General features: G+C 41.0%; 2 protein-coding genes across 2 annotated transcripts; one reads left to right on the forward strand and one right to left on the reverse strand.

Moving 5' to 3' along the window:
* The first annotated feature begins 3,180 nt into the window (after positions 1-3,180).
* Positions 3,181-10,908, forward strand: LOC133454714 (syntaxin-2-like). The gene is made up of 9 exons (XM_061733440.1): positions 3,181-3,234; positions 3,437-3,482; positions 5,059-5,158; positions 6,051-6,125; positions 6,528-6,601; positions 6,790-6,898; positions 7,329-7,402; positions 9,285-9,422; positions 9,519-10,908. The coding sequence occupies exons 2-9, from the start codon at positions 3,462-3,464 to the stop codon at positions 9,723-9,725; spliced, it is 798 nt and encodes a 265-aa protein (XP_061589424.1). The 5' UTR covers positions 3,181-3,234; positions 3,437-3,461; the 3' UTR covers positions 9,726-10,908.
* Positions 10,909-20,818: 9,910 nt separating this feature from the next.
* pgam2 (phosphoglycerate mutase 2 (muscle)) lies at positions 20,819-22,649 on the reverse strand. The gene is made up of 3 exons (XM_061734352.1): positions 22,129-22,649; positions 21,811-21,991; positions 20,819-21,312 (listed from the first exon to the last, which is right to left on the reverse strand). Exons 1-3 carry the CDS (start codon positions 22,543-22,545, stop codon positions 21,143-21,145), a joined length of 768 nt encoding a protein of 255 aa, XP_061590336.1. The 5' UTR covers positions 22,546-22,649; the 3' UTR covers positions 20,819-21,142.
* Between the last annotated feature and the right edge of the window lie 253 nt (positions 22,650-22,902).

Consider the following 22,902-nt stretch of genomic DNA (forward strand, 5'->3'; position numbering starts at 1 on the left):
GAAAATAGCAGGAAAATATATATTCCAGACTCAAACTCCTCTTTATATTAATTTCAGATTGATCATACAAATATGAGATGGAAAAAAGTTTTTCTTATAATTACAATAAGAAGGTGATATTCCATCATGCAATATGTAAAACTATTTATCCGATAAATTAACGTTAGAAACTCGATTGACATTCATATAAATGTAAAGTTCATGATGCAGGATTTTGTAAGACCAAATTAGTTTGAGTTTGATCCTAGACTACGTATTTAGAACTGGACAAACCCTCTGTGATGTCTCTAGTAGGTTTCTCAGGAGTAGTTTGGAAGCAATGTTTTGAAGCCTATCAGCACAAAATGTTGACAGAGTTTAACAACTCCAGTTCATCCAAAAACAGGAGAAAGGGTGGAATGAGCAAGTGGGCAGTTAGATGAAATACACCCATCTTAACGTATTTTCCGCAATCAACCTATTTTAACTTAGCTTGGCTCATGTCGACCTATGACGCTAACTAATATTCCCTTAATAAGGCTGTATTATTACGTTGAATAATTATAACTAAAGTTGCTGGTTCTTTTTGTTTTGATTTGTTTTGTATTTGCATGTATTGCATTATTGTTACATTCCCATAATCATTGCCCAACAATAACTTACACAATCATGATACACAAGCAAGGAGTTCACAGATTATGAGTTTATCTGCCTGAATATCCATGTGGAGGAGTTTTGGAGTCAATTGTAGATGAGTTTTAATTTTCCTGAATATATTGACAAGACTATTTAGACTTCCTACAATGTTAAAATGTGACTGGTATATGCATGTTCTGTAGAGTCACAGAGTTTGAGTTTATTTCTCAATGGTGAGATTGAACAAGACCAAAACATCTCAACAGTTTGACATTGGATGGAACCTTGTCCTCAATAACAACAGTCAGCTTCACTGAATTACTGTAGGCTTTTAAAATCGTTTTAAATCTTATCTTTGCTCTTTGTTGTCATTTTTACTGGTGCGGGTTGACGAATGCCCCTAAGGAATACAAAAGGACTTTGTGAATCGTGTACAACTGATCAGTTACATTTTATTTGTGTCACAACAATGAAACAGTGTTACAAAATAAGGCTAGAGCTTCTTCATCTTCTTTTTTATAATTATTTTTATTACAAAAATAATTCTGCATGGGTGCTGTTTCACCCATAAAAGCGATAATCTCACTCTGAACTTTTAGTGAAACCTGGCAGACCTGAATTAAAATCATTCTGATCGAATCTGTCCTTGTTTCACACGTCTTTTTGGTAGTGACATTTCAAACGTCTGATGAAACAGCTAGCTCTCTAAGGGTTACCATGGCAATCCATCGCTGTATGTTTGTATGTATATACATGACCCCATGTGGTCAGAAGTGGTTTTGGTTTTTTTATAAGGTTTAGGAAAAACATATATATATATATATATATATATATATATATATATATATATATATATATATATATATGCATAATGAGTTTACGAGTTTACCCGTATGGGACGACTGATCGAGATAAAAGCCAGATCCTTAAGATATCCCATAACTGTGTCTGAACAGACAAACATTAAAACACAATTTGCAGCAGAGAACCGGTTCTGTAAAGATGTCTTTTTAGAATAAAATAAAATAAATATCACTAAAAGTTTAGTTCGTGTGAACTGATGTGACTCAGCAGTGTATGAATAAAGTTGTTATTGAATATTTTGGCTACTATTAGAGTCTTACATCGAGTCGGCTGCAGGTGCTGCAGGACTGCAGAAAGTGTTTTTCTGGTGATGGAGGCCGGGACCTAGACCAGTCTCTCCTCCTGTGGATTCAACAATCCGAGTAACAGCAACTTTGTTTTATGTTTCTCACGTTTGCTTCTCAATAATCACGTTGGCACATCTTGTATTTATTTTCTGCAGCGGCAGAATCAGATCGTGATACTCCATGTTTTAAATATAAGTTTATGTTGTTCACGTTGTTTTACTTATGAAAGAGATTATTGCAGAAATCTACAATGTTTAAGACTCGATACACATGTACAGTACAGACCAAAAGTGTGGACACACCGCTCCATTTGTTTGAATGGGAAGGTGTATCCATACCATTGGTCTGTACTGTATATTTATATATTTAGGCCTATAATATGCATGACAGTAAAACTGAAGTTATGGTGTCGGTTCTTAAAATACAAACAAGGAAAAAACTGTGTAATAATGCACTAACGCTAAATATTAACATTCACAAACCCTTACGATCATAATAAACCCACAACTCTTCACGGAACGCAACACAAAGCAAAGAACAACAATAGCAATAATGCAATGCGGTCAATACAACTTCGCACTTAACTCTGTTTTCTTTTACAGTTTTTTACAATTTAAATCGAAGTGCCCCGCAAATAAACTATTTTTCCATAATATATGGAAATTATGTTATTATTGAAGTTGCCTAATCAAAAAAGTAACGTCTGCTTTTCTTTGCTTTCTTTGCTTTACTTTGTAACATTTCCTTTTCCATTTATTATGCAACACCTTCTATTTAGCATTTCTTCTTTGATTATGATCCCACTTTATAAAATAATTATTGAAGGAAAAAATATGATCTCTATCCCTAACATATTGGGATGGTAAGGTTTTGCTTTCAGAGGCATAACATTCATTATCTCTACAAGAAACTGTCAATCTACAGTAGGTGCTTAAGGTCATTCCAGGAAATAAGAAGTCAATAACTGATACAGGGAAAGATAAGCGGTAACATGATGTCTCTTCAACACAAACATCTCTAGAAGTGCAAAGATATGTCAAATTAATTAACTACTAGAAAGAAAGTGGTTTAACTATTTTGAATCTGTGGATTTTGTGCTTTTTCGATCAGAGCCACCTCATTCAGGACTGTTACTGTAATTTTGAAGCCCACCCACTGAGCACTAGAAAATTATATCAGATCAGCTTTTCATCATGAAAGGGAAGACATTTGTAGATATTGCTCTGAGCATAAACCCCCATGTCTGAGTGGTTAATATAGCATATTCATTTGTGAAAGAAAGATAAACAAAAGATAAATAAAAATTCATCATGATGAGATGAGTGGTGTAAACCTCATTTGAAATATAACAGCCCACACTACCCCTTACTTTTCTTTGTTTGCTTTCGTTGACGGTAACGCGCATGCGTGCCTGCGACTTTCATTGCACAGGTGACTCGGAGACTAAACTAAAGCCGACACTACACTGGTGAGATCTTGCGTATGAGTGAATACCAAAAACTAGTTTTGTGTAGATATGTAGATGTATTCTACTTCAAACCAGTTATAATTTGGCTGACTTTAGGCTACTTGTGGAAGCAGGCGATTCTTTTCTTAGTTTCAAAAACGCTGTTATCTGCGTGGCGGTTCCAGCAGGGTAACGAACTTCCTCTTTTTTGTTTTACCTGCAGAAATATAGGAGACGACGCTGTTATCATGGATGACCTTTTCAAAACGGTGAGATTCACAAATGTGGGGGCTTTGTTTAACTGCATTTGTCTGAAGCTTGTTTCTATGTCCCGATGACCTCACCCGCAGGTATTGTGGATATTCCTGCAGGTAAAGGTGTAAACAAATAACCTGTTAACCCTTTCATGTATCACAGTCACGACAGTGGGGAGCTTCTCAAAAGCCGTTTTGTAGTTTGTATATATATATATATATATATATATATATATATATATATATATATATATATATATATATATATATAATTTTAGAGGATATATAATTTTCAGAGGATACCTTATATGCACTACATGGACAGAAGTGTAGACATATTCGGAGACAAAACATACACAAAAATCATGTTAAGGGTCATTAGTGCTATTGTTTGTTGTGTACCTCACCCATTTTTCCCATCTTTTTTCAAAAAATATAAACTTGATTTCTAAGTCTCATTGTTATTTTTTCCATTCCATATATGTCATTTACAAGATCCTTCAATTTATAATTAATTAAATTATCATCCTTTAACCAATTTCTTGTAATTTGTTTAATTAATGCTACTCTTAAAACTAAAAACAAGTGAGTATCTTTTCTCTTAATTTTTTCTGGTGTTTTTCCAAGTAATAACACCAGTAGTTTTTTATCAAAAGAAACACCAAAAAAATTCTCCAAATCTCTGACAGAGTTTTCCCAAAATTCACTTATAACTATACATGACCAAAATACATGACTGTGCTGTTGCTATCTGCTCCCCGCATTTTCTCCAACAATTTGAAGTTAGATCACATTTGTACTTACTTTGAATTTGGGGTGTCCTAAAATATATCTTATTAAAATCTTCCATGCAAACTCCTTCCAATAATTTTAATTAGTTGTTTCGTATATGTTTTTATACATTTGTTCCTGTTCCTGTCTTAAGCTTGTTTCGAAGTCCCGATGACGTCACCCGCAGGTACTTGTGGATATTACTGCAGGTGTTGTAAACACATAACCTGTTAACGCTTTCATGTATCACAGTCACGGCAGTGGGGAGCTTCTCAAACACTGTTTTGTAGTATATTAATGGGTTTCAATGAGGTAGTAGCACTTTGGAGAGTCATTCCTTATCATTCTTTGTTTTTATTGCAGGGTTAGGTTTTTGCAGTGGAAATCTTTAAAATACCTGCAGACCACCGAAGTGAACATAGTTAAATGTATGTGTTAAAACCTATGTTGAACCGTTTTAAAACTTGTTTTGATATTTCTATAACAGAGGGAAAAATAAAGTCCATGGGATCATGATAACAGTTGTGGACATATCAGTAACTTGCTAAAAATTATGAATGGTCATATTTTTAAATGCAGCATTTTGAAAATGAGAGTCAAGGAAAAGTATGACTTCTTTCTTATTTGGCTGTTCATTCAAGAGACATGTTCACTGTCTTCTGATAAAGACTAAACTATTCATGTGGTTGTTACAAAGTAGAAGCTTGGAAGAGGAAACTTTTTTATCTTTTAGTAGGAAAGTTTATAATATTTTTAATTCTGTTTGGAGCAAGCTAATTTAAGGAATATTTGTATGTTAATGTTTGCTGTGCTTTTGTAGTTTGGGGATGTGAGAGGGCTGATTGAAAACATCTCCAGGCAGGCAGAGGAAATAGCGAAAAGACAAACCAGCATCCTGTCTTTTCCCAACCAGGACAAAGGTAATGTTTGTTCAAAGTTTATTGGAGCTGCTAGACTTAAATTGAGTTCAAACATGATCATAGTAAATTATTTTAACATCTGTCAGATCTTTAAGTGCACATAAGATATACAGAGCAACAAAAAGGTCAAACAGCCTTTGGCAAATATAACTGTAACGGTTCATAGCGGGGGCCAGTTTGAAACACATCGGAACAGTTAGTTTGCTCCAGATATGCTTAGACAGTGACAGTTTATATGCTTTTGTACTTAATACATTGCCGCAATGGATTTTACAAGTGTATACTTTCTAGCAATGCAATAGCTGAAAAGCATTCTCTCATGGGTTAAGATGAGATGACTGGCTTGGCCATTGAAGAATATTGCATTTCTTGCCTTCAAGAAGTCTCAAGTTGCTTTGCAGTATGTTATTATAATACATCTGTACTCATCTCAGCCCCATCATACATCTTTAGAACATGAAATGTATATAATTACATTTAGCATATTAACTTTTTGATATTTTTTTATGTTTATATATGTGATATATATATATATATATATATATATATATATATATATATATATTTAGAAACATTAAAAAATGTAAAGTGGTACAAGGTTTATATTCACATGATCATACTCTCAGCTTCTCATAATAATTACATTTAGTGGCCCCAAAAAAATACAAATTGGACTGGTATATTTTGAGTTGCAAAGCTATTGATATAAACATCATCTGCATATAACGTTTTTATGGTTAAATCTGTAGTTCAAACAAAAGGACAATTCATAGAACCAAACCTCTTGCTGGTTTTCTTTGTCAGTTCCTAACATACACACCTAGATCACATTAGACACATAATTAGTGGAAATGATTCCTTCTCTAAAGAGAACTTCCTCTATTGTTTTTAGGAGGCAGAGATGAACTGGAGCTGCTTAACAATGAGATCAAGAAAAATGCTAACCTGGTCCGGGCCAAGTTAAAATGTAAGCGGAGTGTTGTTGTTTTGTTTTGTTTTTTAATATATGTGCTTTTCCAAAACGTGTATTTTCCAAATGGAGCGTAAGTGCAGTTAAATTGTTACAAATGCATCAGCTTTCGGTGCTTTGTTGATGTGAGTCATCGTCAAGGAGGTGGAGTGGAGCAGGACGTCAGCGTGTTCAGAATATCATAACACATGATTTGGTTTGCAAATAAATAGAGGAAGTGTAGTGCAGTATATTCTGCTGGTAACACATTGAAAACGTCTCTTAGAGTAACACTTTAGTCTTTACTGCATGTCAAGAAAAGTGATTCAATTTTCACCAACAGAAGTTAGTTTTATTTCATGTTGTAACTGGATCCCATGTTTGTAATCTCATTAGATCTGTATGTTTAATTTTTCTTAGCAATGCAGAAGAGCTGGTCAATACATGAGAACAATCTTGATTCCTCAGTAATGCATCGTATTCAGAGAAACCAGGTCTGGAACTGCTACTTTTATTACTATTTATTTTGTTAATAGTCATCTAAAAAGTCTTCTAGTCTTTACACCCTATACAAATCCACTGCTGACTGTGTTCTTTTTTTAGATTGACGTTTTTAAACTGGTTCATTTAAATTGTTGGCTCAATAATCTAATTTCTAATTCTGCTGACTGTCCTCCATCAGCACTCACACTTGACTCGCTGGTTTGCTGAAGTCATGAGGGGTTACCATAAGGGACTAATGTCCTTTAGAGAGAAATCCAAGGGACACATTCAGAGACAGCTGGAGATTGGTGAGTTGCCAGAAACAGGATTATAATGTTGAAAAACATTAGCACCCGTTTCACCTCCTTGTCACGTCAGGTATTTTTTACATTATATAGCTGCATCTTAAAATTAGCACTTGGGCCGGGGCTAGCATTTTCCCATTTATCTGTACTCATTATGGTACAAGCCTATAGTACACTTTTTTTTTTTTTAGTTGCAGTGAAGCTCGTTTTATTGCAATAAAGGTGTGACAGTGCCATCCTGCAGCTGGCATCCAGGATGTACACTAAAAGAACACTAAAAAGATCTGTCAGTGAAATGACTCTCTTTCTTTTATCTTGTCTTGCTTTCAATGAGTAACTTTGAGCAATTATGTGGATTAATGATTTTGAGATGTGGACTATAAATTAAAAAACACAGAGATAATTTTAAATGAATACATCTTGCCTCATTCAGTGGATAAAGTAACCACAGATGAAGAGTTGGAGGAAATGCTGCACCTTGACAATCTCTCCATCTTCATATCTGATGTAAGTGGATTTTCTTTTGCTTTCTTCCTCAATAAATCACTTATCTATGCTAATTAAAATCTTTATTGTTTTATTTATTTAAATAAAAATGCATTTATTTAAATAAAAAAATATTTATTTTTTAAATATTCTTATCCCCGATTTTATTTCCCCATTTTATCACCCGGTGCTCCTACCTAAGTCAGTCCTGGGCATGGCTCCCTCTACCAACCCTGGGAGGGCCCTACACTGAGCAAGTCTCCTCTTTAACCTGAGGAGTGAGCAGGCTGCTTCTGTTCACCAGACAGGGTGGGGTTTCTCTGGCCGGACATAGCGTGGAAGGATCACGTTATTCCGGCCAGATAATTCCCATCTGGCGCCCCGGTTGGCCAGAGGGGGCATGTACAGCCCAGGACTGCTGCATGTTTTTGTGAGGGTAGCTCACATTAGCTACCCAAGGAAACACGGGGAGAACATGCAAACTCCACACAGAAAGGCCCTTTCGCCAACCCCACCCAGGGTGTGGGCGCTGAAGTCATGGGGGAACTAACACGCACTTTCAGCCCTCACTGCGGGAATTGAACCCAGGTCCTTCTTGCTGTGAGAGGGCTGCACTACCAGCTGTGCCACCGTGCCCCTATTATTTTATATATATTAGGGCTGTCAAAGTTAACGCGTTAATAACGCGTTAACGGCCTCTTAACGTCGACAATTTTTTTTAACGACGTCGTGACGTCACGACAGGAGCAGAGGTTTGGCCTCTGATGCGTGAAACCAAGCCCACAACTATAAAACCGTGTAACTGCATGCGAGCGTCCGACTATCGCGTCGCACTGCGTGACATCGGACGCTCTCTGTCCATCTCCCTCCAGCCAGCTGCCACTTTATTGAGGTTTTTGTAGTGAAATGAGGAGGTATCATAGAGATAACTTCTCATTTCAACTAACTGGATCAGCCGTTCCTCATCCATGACTGTTTCCTACAGCGCTTTCAACCGGCTTTCAACCCGAGCGACAGGAAGAAAATAGAAGCAGGGCGTCCGACAAATGTTCAGCTCAAAACAGCGCTGCGTCACTGCGGCCAGTTAGGACAGTCCAATAGAAAATAAAGCAATGGAATTAATTTTGTCACTGACGCTCACTTGCATCGCATGCATTACACGGTGTAAAGGCTGATTTATGGTTCCGCGTTACACCAACGCAGAGCCTACGCAGTAGGTTACGCCGTACCCTACGGCGTAGGGTCTGCGTCGATTTAACGCAAAACCATAATTCAGGCTTAACTCCGCCGGCCGGAGCTTCTGCCATTTTTTCATAGCGGTGTATCGTGTCATTCAGGCAGTCAATCAGCACAGTGCCTCATTATCATAGCCTCCCCTCCCACTCAGAATCCCTCATAGAGAATGAGTTTAGAAACGGTAAAAATAAAGACATGGCCCAGAGGCTGAATTTCTAATTTATATAGAAAAAACAATCAAAAGCTTGTTTTTAAGACATTCAAGGCCTGTTTAAAATAGACATTAAATGCCATAAAAGGTCCCCTTTAAGTTAGTCTTTACAAGTGTAAAGTTGGGGATTATGTGTTTGTACTTAAGAAGGAATGTTGTTGAATAAACATTGGCATAAAGCAAGCATATTTGCCCTTTCTCATGTTGTTAACAGTATTAAAAACATTTTAAAAAATACCTAAAGGTAATTTAGAACAGCAAAAAATGTGTGAATAAATGTGCGATTAATATTAACTAATTAGGGTTAACTATGGACAACATGCGATTAATCGCCATTAAAAAAAAATAATCGTTTGACAGCCCTAATACATATGTATATATATAAATAATGTATTTTTTGTGTTAAACTTTTTTTATTTAATAAATGGTGGCTTGTGCACATTTTTTCTCCTGCAGGTCAAGTCTGAAGCTCGTGTTACAAGTCAGGCTCTGACTGAGATTGAAAGACGTCACCAGGACATCATTTGCCTTGAGTCCAGCATTAAAGACTTGCATGAGATATTTGTGGACACAGCCATGCTGTTGGAGATTCAGGTAAGGTAGGACCCCTGATGAAACTGCTATATGAGGACAAATGTAAAAGAATATTCTTGTATCCTGACTGGTGTCATACTGCTTTATCTCCACTAGGGGGAGCTAATCAACAACATACAAAAGAACGTCACAGGCGCTGCAGAGTATGTAGATGTATCAAAAGAAGAAATAAATAAAGCAGTGATATACAAGAAAAATCCTTCCAAGATAATATCACTCCCAAGCTTTTTTAGGCCCTTCAAGAGAGGATCCAGTGCTAAATCTGGGACTGATCAAGACTCCTCTGACTTGAACCATGACTGAGTTTTGGACCTTTTTGACCTCATCAAAATATGTGCTCTGTTGGGAAACATTTCCATCCGGTTCATGCAGTCTATCAGTTTTAATGAATCCTCTAAGATATGCTCATTGTTTTTTTAAGAAAGTATCAAGTATTTTTTTCAAGTAAAAAAGATGAGAAGTTTTGCAGGACAAGGGCTGTCTGATCTTCTTTTGACTGCTAAAGGGACATATACAGTCAAAGGCCAGGAAAATATTACCTGAAGTGCTCAGTTTTTACAATACTTGAATTACTTGAACAGCATATTTTTCTAAAAGTCCTGGGCTGATTTGTTCATGCATTCCCTCATTCCGTCAGTAGATGCAACTGTAACACATCCACAGAGACTTTATAAGTCATGCCCGTCATGGTCATGTCCACACTCCTGCAGCCATAATGTCTGGGGCTTTTTATTTGAGATATTTGAGATATGGGTTTTTGTTTGTTTGTTCATTTGTTTTCTTTTTAAATGTTTTCTCAATACAATGTAATGTTGAGTTTTCAATTAAAGGAAAATGTCTATCTGTCCTAACTGCTTAATAAAACTCTGTTACTTTTACAGTGCATGATTAGGTCCTTTTTTTGGGGGGGGGGGGGTTAAAATCAGTATGGGATGTATGAAATTATTGGCTGCTCTAAAACAAATTTATTTTCCATCACCAATATTCTGTTAACGCTTCAACTTGTGTAGTTTAGTTTAAAAGCAATACTGTGGTTCTACATATTAAAATAGATGTTCAAAATTGCATTGCTTACATGAATGAACAATAGACTTGTGGAATTATTTTAACCTTCTAAGACCAAAAGCAGCAAAAGTGCACTTATTGTATTTTATAAAATATTGCTAAACATGAAGGCAGTATCAAATTAAATGCAGGTTTGAATTCTCAATTGTTTCTTTCCATTTTCTTCAGAAGCTGAGAAATTAATGTTATTGTGGATGGGGGTCCTTTTCATTTAGGCTTTTTTGTATTTAAAAAAATGTATGATTCTAAGTGGTCAATTAGTATTGACAGAAATGTATTGATGTTGCCACTTAACTCAAAGCTCCATTTGCTGATTAACTGTACTCTTGGTTGGACTGTTTGTTTGTTTTTTAGCCACTTTTTGTTTCAGTTTTGCCATCAACGTTTTTTGTCATATGCCATCACTATGTGGTGATAAGTGGTATTTCTTCAGTGTGGGTTTAAGCTAACATGAGAGAAGTCACATCTATGTTTGTGAGGAGAAAAAAAAGTGTTCATGTTTGATAACATTCATGTTACTGGTCTTCATCAAGAAAATCAAACTAAGAATATTACTGTTTTTCAATTTGGTTGAGAACTGTCCAAGACATGATTAAAACCTGTAAGCATCGTCATGAACCATTGCCTTTTGACGAAGAAATTAGGTCTGCGGGAAAAAAACATGAATGAATGATTGTAATGAGAGATCCTTTTAAATGTTTGAAGTCCAGTAGAGGAATGTCAAAAATAGAGCACACACCATCTCATCACTGACTTGATCAGTATTTAACAGTCAAAGTAAAAGCATATCCACATGCACAAGAGAAATCCAGGTATTGCGGTTAAAAGGCTGTTTAGCCTTACAGTAAGTAAACTGCAATGGAGAAATATCTGATTTGTTCCAGAGTAATGCTCATCACTAAAGAAGAAATTGATGTAGATGTCTGTGGTTTGAGCTTGCTCAAGTTGATATTAAATAATATAATTTGCCCACAAATAATGTTAGCTGAATATACTGAATGTGCAGGTTTTTCTTATACATTTGGTTCTTCCCTGATGGTGCATACTTTGACATGACAATGCCAGGATTCATTGGGCTAAACGTCTGGAAAAAGTAGTTAATCTTTGAAATGTCCTCCATAAGCAGTCCCAACTTTTCTATCAAAAAAAATAAATAAAGATTTTGGCAAAATGTTAATAAAAATCTGTATGGAATCAAATATAACATTCCATAAGCTCATTGAAACAATACAACACTCATTACATGCTTTAATCAAAGCTTAGGTTGGTACAACTAACTATGACCGGGTCGCAGGGGCAGCAGTCTCAACAGGGATGCCCAGACTTCCTCCAGCTCTTCCGAGGGTAGTCCGAGGCATTCCCAGGCCAGCCGAGAGACATAGTCTCTCCAGCGTGTCCTGGGTCTTCCCCGGTGGGACATGCCTGGAACACCTCCCTAGGGAGGCGTCCAGGAGGCATCCGATACAGATGCCCAAGCCACCTCAACTGACTCCTCTCAATGTGAAGGAGCAGCGGCCCGACTCCGAGCTCCTCCCGGGTGACCGAACTCCTCACCCTATCTCTAAGGGAGCGTCCAGCCACCCTGCGGAGGAAACTCATCTCGGCCACTTGTATCCGCGATCTTGTCCTTTCGGTCTGTTGAGGAATTTATCAAAAACCAGTTCAGAAGTCCGCTCGTGGTATAGAGAGGTTTTAATCAGTAAGCCGGTGGTCGACATGACCAGCACAGATCAAGTCTGTATTTGGTGTGTCGACCCAGATGGGTTCAGTCAAAGGGTTTTTATACAAAAGTTACAGGAATAAACCAGCCCAGTGAGAGCCAGTCAGATGTGTGAATCCTTTAGCTTTGGGACCACCCCTGAGGGATCAGGAAGTCCGTATATGGTAGTTTAACAAAAAAATGCAGGAATACACGAATCAGGCGAGAGACAAAAAGTAATTTACAGTCGGATGTGAATCGGGCCAAATGTCATTATCAGACATTTGGCATGACTGTCACAGACCTCCAAATCACCCCATGGGGTGCTCTCTTGATTCATGTCTGTTTGAACCAACTTCCAGGTGTCGGGATCTGCCCGGGGGGTAGGAAGTTGGGTAGCAAGTTGGAGCTACCTCAAAAGGTCTTGAGTCCAGTTCAAAGCCCTGCAGGAGGTAGGACTGGGGCAACCTCCCCCTGCAGGGGGCCAAGCTGTCAAAATTCTTCATCAATTCACAATTTTTTTTCTTTTTGTTGAATTACAGTGGAGAAGTGATACATATTTTGCAAGTGAACCTTAAACATGTGATCAGAAGTCAAATAACAACAAGCCAACAAAACAAATTCAAATATCAAGTAACCAACGTGTCCTAACTGTTCTTTAAAGCAATCAAAAAACTAGTTGCGACAGTTGTATGTAACGTTTTAGCAATGTCTTTCAAGTGATGCGTTATTTCTTGGACTGTGGCATTGCGGGTATAAATGTACAACATTCAGTTTTAATGACAGCACACGTTCCCCTTGAGAAGCTAGTAAGTAGTCCAATGCAGCACGATTCCGCAAGGCCATCATCCCTAGAGCAGCCATCTCCCGTGAGAGCATCGGCATGCCCCCTGTTGCGGTCCTTGCTGAATCCTCAATGGAATCGGGCAGTGGTTTTTGGCTTGTTTTAGGCTTAACAAGCAGTTCTTCAGAAGGAGAGTATGTGGAGTCACATCTCGATGCTACACCATAATTGTCTCGCTTGTGGGGGTCTGCGGGGCCTGCGCTGCTCCTCTGCTCCTCCACTCCTCCGCTCCTCCACCAGTCGTGGAGGTCCTGGGTGTTGGAGCTGGGCTTTCCCTGCCCGCGTTGCTCCCCTCAATGGCTCCGACGGGGTACCACAGAAAGAAGAAGGAATCGGCCGGTCTCCGGTGCATGGTCGAGGAGCTGTGCTCCCGCAGTGGGACGCGTGGAACCAGGCCAGCGCCCCCCACCCTTGAGTGTCGGTGGTGCAGGACGTGCTGAGCCCTGGACCACCGAGGCCCTCTCCGACACAAACCCAGTCTCCGGGTTGTGGCATGGTTTGCCACTAGGAAGAGACTGGACAGCTTTTACTTTTCTGTGGATTGACTGAACAGCAGAAGTTTAGAGTACAACAGAATGATATCATGGATTCATCCATGGCATGGAAGTCCATCTTCTTCATATATACAGAACTGAATTGCTTGGTATGGTCATAGGTCTACCCATAATCCTTTCATGAGGCGTGAGTTTTGTGCTTCCTAATGGGTGTTAACAGGTGTCAACATTGTCCATTTAAGTCCAGTTTAAAATTCTCTGCACATACAAAAACATTTTCATACATGAACATTTTCATACAAGAATAATTTCATATCCCTCACATAATGGCCCGGTTTCCCAGATCAGTTAAGTAGTTCTTAACAGCGAAAGACTTCTTTCAAACCATCTTAAGGAGCCTGTGAAAGAAGTCTTTCGCTGTTAAGAACTACTTAACTGATCTGGGAAACCGGGCCAATGTCTATTTGCAGAGCTTCAAAAAAAGTCACGGTGGGGGGAAGTGTTGATAATGTTTGGAATATTTTTATAGGATGCAAATCTTGGAGCTTATCAGTCTTTCAACACTATCTGACACATTCCCCCTTTTGCTCATCTGTGATTGCCAACTGTGATCAGCTATTCACGGGTACAAGGATGTGGGTGCAACAACGCGGCCGTCGTTGCTGACCCATAATTATTTACATTTTTACAACCATGGGAATGCTACAATCCGTTTTTTTCTTCACCTCAGTAGTGTTCTTGTAGGAGGGCTACATCATTAGGAGAAACCAGGTCGTTAGCGGGTATAGAAGGGCAAAGTTTTACATAGACAGGTAAGCCAAATTTGGCAGTTTCTTTTGCTGCATGGTCAGCTGAAGCATTGCCTAGTGAAAACAGGGTTGGACTGGGTGTGGGCTTCACATTTAACAAAGCAATAGATGAAGGTAGTTGACAGGCTTGTAACAGTTCACCAATCAATTAACCACATTTATCTCCGAGGATGAGATAAATCCTCGGTTCGCCCACAATATATAAAATCTATAAAATACAATATACACAACCAAAAGCATATCTGGAATCTGTATAGATTGTAACAGTTTTACCTTTTGATCAGTATATATAGTTTCATCTACTTGGGTGGAGCTGGAGGAGGAGGGCGCTTTCAACAATTAAGAATTATTACAAATTGTATAACCTGCGTATGGTATTCCATTTTTATAAGCAGAGCCGTCAGTGAGGAAAACAGGAAAGGTCAGGACGAGTGTTAAAGACAGAGGTGTCAAAAGTATTCACATTCATTACTCAGGTAGAAGTATAGATATTAGAGTTCAAAAATACTCCTGTAGAAGTTGAAGTATCAACTCAAAATTTTTTCTCTTTTTTTTTTTTTTTCTCAAGTAAAAGTATAAAGTACTGGTTTCAAAAGTACTTAAAGTATAAAAGTAAAAGTAATATAAGCGGGGAAAAACTATTAAGGCTAAAAGCCATTGAAAATGAATGCATCTTAGTATAATGCAAATATATTAAAGAACCATATATGTGCATTATTGAGCATTAACATGTGTTTCAGAGACCAGACACGTACAAACCAAATATGTTTATACTTCTCATCCAACCACAACCAAATTCACTCTATCTGGATGGCACAATTTAACTGGATAGTTTTTTAAAGGCCGAAATGAAATAGAGTAAGGCTGTTTTTAAAACGTAAGGAGTAAAAAGTAAAGATAATTGCGTGAAAATGTAAGGAGTAAAAGTAAAAACCGTCTGAAAAATAATTACTCCAGTGAAGCATACACAACCAAAAGTTCTCCTTAAGTAAGTTAATGAGGTATTTGTACTTCGTTACTTGACACCTCTAGTTAGAGGTTAGTTATACATGCATTCAGAGACGTTATAGTAGGCCACAGACAGATTTCCATGCACTTACATGATGAAGTTACCATAGGCAGGATAAGATTATGTAAATTGGGATGTTCTGATTTGGCTCACCACAATGGGAGCCGATCATTGGCTGGTTCCTCTGCGCCTCCTCTCAGCGCTCAACCTGTGTAGGAAACACTTTTGAAAAAGACATTAGTATTTTCATACATTTCAGATTATTTTTTTTGCGTTATCCAGCCCTACTCTTTGTTGAGGGCAATTAGCAAATATATATTTTGCATGTACCCTGGAGGGAATCCATCAATCTGATCTCGTGACAGACCACAATTCTCTTTTGCTGTCAACATTATTTTAGCATAAAGTTCCCTGGGATTTGTCATCTACTTCCCTTTGAACTGTTAAGGCAATGAATATTATAAAAGGTCTGAGCTTGCTCGGTGTGATTTTGGCAACAGCTGTGGGATTAAAGGGAATTCTACAAGCATCAAGTACTTTACTTTTCAAATCATGTAGCAAAGTTAGTTTAACAGCTGTTTCCTCTAGCCATTTTTGTTTATTCATTTAAAATCTCTTACTATTATTTGGCTCCAAATTTTGTAGGCAACAGATCTTGAATTTTTGTAAAATCCAGTCGTCATCAGAAGTGTCATCGTCATTTGATTCTTTAATCAGTTTCACCGGATAAAGGTTTTGATTTTATCATTTAACTGGTTCTCTAATTTCATTTTTGTCTGCGTTGTGTTTTTAAATCCTTCCTTAGTAGAGCCATCAGCTTTTTATTTTGATCAGTAAGCGAAGCTACTTGGGATTCTGCATTACGGCGTCTACTTTCATCCCTCCAAAAATCTGAGGGAGTTTGAAGTGCTTTTTAGTTATTTTAACAATATTTAATACTAACTAAGTAACAAACAAAACTAACAAATAAAACTATCGGTACCGTGATTACCATACATGTATTTAAAGAACTGAAAAACTTCCCAAAAACTTTCCAACTATCAGTCTACCTGAGCATACAAATCATTCCTGTTGATGCAAAGAAGAGCGAGTCGATTCTTGCAGAAATGAAATATACCCCATTTGGGAGAGCGTGTCATCCCCACTTATAAAATAAAAAAAACAGTTCCTCTACATACAGTATGTCTATTTCTCACAAATATATCAGTGTTCCAACACTTACGGACCCCACGTCCTGCCTATGCATAAGAATAGTCCCCCTGGACTATCTTTTTATTGGTACTCAGACCAACCATGGCGCCATTTCTCTCTTTAATGTTACCCGAGATATTAAACCTTTTTTTAGAAGAGCGAGTCAGATTCTTAAGGCAGGAGAAGCAGAACATTCTCACAACACAATCAAATTCAAGTGTTATGAAATTGCCAGCATTCCTAAAAAACATCTCTACAATAACCTTCCCAATAACACAAAATAATAAAAAATAACCTTCACAACCACACAGCGGACTTACCTAAATTTCAGGATAACGTCAACTTTCTCTGGCACTCCAGTTCACAGACTTTCGACAACAGCCCAGAAACAATAACTTGGGATTTTGTAAATGGATCCCTTACCTGATTTAATTTAGATAGAAGTCGCTGGTTGTGTCGTTGGCCTGGAAAAAGGAGTTCCCATCGAAAGTCTATTGTTATCCGGGTCACAAGCACCAAATTGTTGAGGAATTTATCAAAAACCAGTTCAGAAGTCCGCTCGTGGTATAGAGAGGTTTTAATCAGTAAGCCGGCGGTCGACATGACCAGCACAGATCGAGTCTGTATTTGGTGTGTCGACCCAGATGGGTTCAGTCAAAGGGTTTTTATACAAAAGTTACAGGAATAAACCAGCCCAGTGAGAGCCAGTCAGATGTGTGAATACTTTAGCTTTGGGACCACCCCTGAGGGATCAGGAAGTCCGTATATGGTAGTTTAACAAAAAAATGCAGGAATACACGAATCAGGCGAGAGACAAAAAGTAATTTACAGTCGGATGTGAATCGGGCCAAATGTCATTATCAGACATTTGGCATGACTGTCACAGACCTCCAAATCACCCCATGGGGTGCTCTCTTGATTCATGTCTGTTTGAACCAACTTCCAGGTGTCGGGATCTGCCCGGGGGGTAGGAAGTTGGGTAGCAAGTTGGAGCTACCTCAAAAGGTCTTGAGTCCAGTTCAAAGCCCTGCAGGAGGTAGGACTGGGGCAACCTCCCCCTGCAGGGGGCCAAGCTGTCAAAATTCTTCATCAGGTCACTACCCAAAGTTCATGACCATAGGTGAGGGTAGGGGCGTAGATTGACCGGTAAATCGAGACGTTCGCCTTTTGACTCAGCTTCTTCTTCACGACCACCTTCACCCGGTACACCGACCGCATAACTGCGGACGCTGCACCGATCCGTCTGTCAATCTCACGCTCCATCGTTCCCTCACTCTTGAACAAGACCCAGCTCCTCCATCTGAGGCAGGACTTCTCCACCTACCCGGAGAAGGCACGCCACCCTTTCCCGGTGGAGAACCATGGCCTCGGTTTTGGAGGTGCTGATTCTCATCCCTGCTGCGTCGCACTCGGCCTCAAACCGCCCCAGCACATGCTGAAGATCCCGGTCTGATGACGCTAACAGGACAACATCATCCGCAAAAAGCAGAGATGAAATCCTGAGGTTCCCAAACCGCATCCCCTCCGGCCCCTGGATACGCCTAGAAATGCTGTCCATAAAAATTATGAACAGGACCGGTGACAAAGGGCAGCTCTGCCGGAGTCCAACATGCACCGGGAACAAGTCTGACCTACTGCCGGCAATGCGAACCAAACTCCTGCTCTGATCATACAGAGACCGGACAGCCCTTAATAGAGGGCCCCGGACCCCATACTCACTGAGCGCCCCCCCCACAGAAGGGCATGAGGAACACGGTGAAATGCCATCTCCAGATCCACAAAGCACATGTAGACTTGTTGGGCAAATTCCCATGAACCCTCGAGCACCCTGCGGAGGGTATAGAGCTGGTCCAATGTTCCACGACCGGGACGAAAACCGCATTGTTCCTCCTGAATCCAGGGTTCAACTATCGGCCGTAATCTCCTCTCCAGTACCCTGGCGTAGACTTTCCCGGGGAGGCCGAGAAGTGTGATTCCCCCTATAGTTGGAACACACTCTCCGGTCCCCCTTTTTAAAAAGAGGGACCACCACCCCGGTTTGCCACTCCAGCGGCACTGTCCCCTTCCTCCATGCAATGTCGCAGAGGCGTGTCAACCAAGACAGCCCCACGACATCCAGAGTCTTGAGGTACTCAGGGTGAATCTCATCCACCCCAGGTGCCCTGCCACTGAGGAGCTTACGAACTACCTCAGTGACCTCGGCTTGGGTGATGGATGAGCACATCCCTGAGTCCACACTCTCTGCTTCCTCAATGGAAGGCATGTCAGTCGGCTTGAGGAGATTCCTTTTGCCTCCAGGACTGCCCGAGCTGCGGCTTGCTTGGCCTGCCGGTACCTATCTACTGTGTCAGGAATCCCACAGGCCAACATAGCCCGGTAGGACTCCTTCTTCAGTCTGACGGCATCCTGTACTTCCGGTGTCCACCACCGGGTTCTAGGATTGCCACCACGACAGGCACCGGAGACCATGCGTCCACAACTTCGAGCCGCCGCGTCTACAATGGAGGCAGAGAACATGGTCCACTCGGACTCAATGTCCCCCGCCTCCCCCGGGATCTGAGAGAAGTTCTCTCGGAGGTGAGAGTTGAAGATGTCCCTGACAGAGGGCTCAGTCAGACGTTCCCAACAGACCCTCACAATCCATTTGGGTCTGCCCGGTCTGTCCAACTTCCTCCTCCGCCAGTACATCCAACTCACCACCAGGTGGTGGTCAGTTGACAGCTCAGCCCCTCTCTTCACCCAAGTGTCCAAGACATACGGCCGAATGTCAGATGAAACGACAACAAAGTTGATCACTGACCTCCGGCCTAGGGTGTCCTGGTGCCACGTGCACTGATGGACACCCTTATGCTTGAACATGGTGTTCATTATAAACAAACCGTGGCTAGCACAGAAGTCCAACAACATAGCACGACCTGGGTTCAGATCGGGAAGGCCGTTCCTCCCATTCACGCATCTCCAGGTATCACTGTCATTGCCCACGTGAGCGTTGAAGTCCCCAAGTAGAACAATGGAGTCCCCAGTTGGAGCACTATCAAGTACTCCTCCCAGGGACCCCAAGAAGGCCGGGTACTCCGCACTGCTGTTCGGCCCGTAGGCACAAACAACAGTGAGAGACCTTTTCCCGACCCGAAGGCGCAGGGAAACGACCGTCTCGTTCACCGGGGTGAACTCTACAACACATGGCGGCTGAGCTGGGGGGCTATAACCAAGCCCACACCAGCTCGCCGCCTCTCACCCTGGGCAACTCCAGAGTGGTGGAGGGTCCAGCCCCTTTCAAGGAGCTGGGTTCCAGAGCCCAAGCTATCTGTGGAGGTGAGCCCGACTATCTCTAGCCGGTATCTCTCAACCTCACGCACAAGCTCTGGCTCCTTCCCCCCCAGAGAGGTGACATTCCATGTCCCTACTGAGAGGGTTTTGGTCCAGGTATTGGGTCGTCAAGGCCCCGCCTCGACTGCTACCCAGTCCATATGGCACCAGCTTATCACGGTCCTTCCTGCAGGTGGTGGGCCTACGGGAAGGCGGGCCCACATCGCCATTTCGGGCTGAGCCCCGATCGGGTCCCATGGGCCGATCCGGGCGACGTGACGGTCCTCGATTTTTCCCTCTCCATGATATGCTTGTGAACCGCTCTTAGTCTGGCCCGTCACCTAGGACCTGTTTGCCATGGGAGACTCTACCAGGGGTGTAAGGCCCCAGACAACATAGCTCCTAGGATCACTCGGGCAACACAAACCCCTCTACCACAGTAAGGTGACGGTTCAAGATGGGGGCCTAAAATGTTAAACCACCAAAGTGATTGATTTGCAAAATAATATCTAATTTGAGTTTTTGATGCTGCTTGTACAGGTGACAATGTTGCATATCTTTCATTCTGACCAGTGGTTTTTCTCCTTGTAGGCTTGTAGGTTTTGTTGTGTATTTCCACATGCTGTCACATCCCTGTATGTCTGTTGTTTAACATATGTTGTTTAACAAAACAATCAACAACATATTGTGTTGTTTGTTTTGTTTTATTTTTATCTGACTAGAGCAGAAGACAAGCAAGCAGTTTCCTGCATTGTGGGCATGGTGCCAGAGTGAACCCATTGACTTATCTTTCGGATCGTGTTTCTCTCTTTTCCTCCACCCCATCTTTCTACCGCCCGGTTAAGATTTCACAGATCCATTGCAGTTTGCTGAAACCCCTGATTTGGTGGGAACTGCAGAATAGGAAATGTATAAACATATAAAAAAGGGGGGAAAAGACACAAGTGGATAAAGAGAAAAATGAAACAGACACGAGTCTACGTAAAAACGCTGCTTCTTTATTGGTTTTGCCAGAGTGCTGAACCACACAAAATAGGACTTGACGGCAATTTAAAAGGGCTGAGTGATGTGAAGCTGTGTCAAATGTGTTTGCCAGCTCTTTGTTTGGATTGACAGGTCACCTTTCTGTTTGTCATTTAGGCAAAGTGAAGGCTAATGTACTGAAACTGGCCCTCATCCAAAAGAACCATTAAACTTTTCCCTAGATGGAATGGACTATGAGGATGGACAAATCAGATGAAATTGGGCTGAAGGACATTTAGGTAAAAGTCTTTCTTTGCGCCATAAATCCCAAGCACGCCTACTTCGCGACTTTGCCCTGGGCAGCCACAGCCTCCATGGCCTTTTTCACAGTTTCCGCATCACCGAGGAAAGCCATGGGTTTGACGGGCTTAAGGTTTGCATCCAGCTCATATACGATGGGGATTCCTGTAGGAAGGTTCAGATCCATGATGGCTGCATCAGACATACCTGATGGAAAAACAGGCAGGCAGATCAGACAAATACACCTGAAGATGAGCAGGTTAAAGTTACTGGTGGACCTATAAACTGAATGAAAGTGGGAAGTGGGTTTTGCATCCCTGCGACAATTTCTGACTGACATTTACTACTGCCTTGTGAATGTAATTTCTTTCTTAGCATCTGACCACTCTTTGAAGAAGTACAACCTTTCTACATAAAGGTCGTGACTGTAATGGGAACCATGCTCCTGACCCTCTACTCTGTCTCTAGGCTCTGGAGCAAGAGTCCTTGGATGCTATTTATATACAGCGTAATCCATACCTGTGTGTGTGCATGTCTGTAGTCTTTCCCTGTATATGCAAATGAAGCCAGATCTTTTGAAAAACCTAATTTGTCTTTTAAAAATTGACATTTTGGTACATTCGATTTTATACCCGCAGTAGCCATTCATCTTTTTAATTATCTTTTGTTTAAAACTTTAGTCCACCTGCAAACTGCAGAACTCACCCTCTAAGTGCTTGACGATGCCACGAAGGCTGTTGCCGTGGGCAGCGATGATAACATTCTTCCCGGCCTTGATTTGAGGAGCAATGACGTCATTCCAAAAAGGCAGGGCACGGGCAATAGTGTCCTTCAGTGACTCACAAGTGGGCAGCTCACCGGCCTTCAGGTCCTTGTAGCGCCGAGACTGGAAGTAGGGAAAAAAACAGTAGAAGATAGTTAATCCTCTCATAAAATATCAAGATCTGTTTAATCATTGCATTCAGAAGCTGCTTGATGTGGCTAACTTCAACAAACCATTTTCCTGAGTGAATTTTATCTCACCTCACTGATGACTTTGTGGTGAGAGTGGTCCTTTTCCATAGGTGGTGGTGGAACATCAAAGGAGCGACGCCAGATTTTCACCTGCTCCTCACCGTGCTTCTTAGCTGTCTCTGCCTTGTTGAGTCCTGTGAGGCCTCCATAATGGCGCTCATTCAGACGCCAGGTACGATGCACAGGCAGCCACATCTGGTCTGTGCCCTCCAAGATTGTCCACAGGGTCTTGATAGCACGTTTTAGCACAGAGGTGTAGCACACATCAAACTTGATACCCGCATCCTTGATGGCATGGGCTCCACGCTTGGCTTCCTCCAAACCCTTCTCACTGAGGTCAGCATCGAACCAGCCACAGAAGCGGTTTTCCTGGTTCCAGCCACTTTCACCGTGACGGACAATAACCAAGCGATGAACAGCAGTCATGATGAACAGAGATTCTCCTTAGCTTAAGATGAGCCAAACACAGACACCCTCAGCCCTTCTAAGTTGCTCTCACACACACTGTCTGACCAACAGTGAGCCCAGGCGAGCATACCACACTCTTTTTATAGCAGCTTTGATAGCGATAGTGCATAGCAGACAGGCCTCTTTACGTTCCATCCCTAAGAGGCTTGCACATGATGATGGACACAGGAAGAAGACCAATAGAACCAGACCTCTGTTGGGCTGGTGGGGCAGACTGCGAAGGCCAGAGGTCGGGAATCAACCAAAATAGCAACATGACTTTTAAACTGAGCTCTCTGGAGCAAGGTGTAAAGAGCAGAATTTACTGTAAAGATG

This window comes from Cololabis saira, chromosome 11 (genome assembly GCF_033807715.1).
Source record: "Cololabis saira isolate AMF1-May2022 chromosome 11, fColSai1.1, whole genome shotgun sequence".
In the NCBI taxonomy this organism is placed as follows: Eukaryota; Metazoa; Chordata; class Actinopteri; order Beloniformes; family Belonidae; genus Cololabis; species Cololabis saira.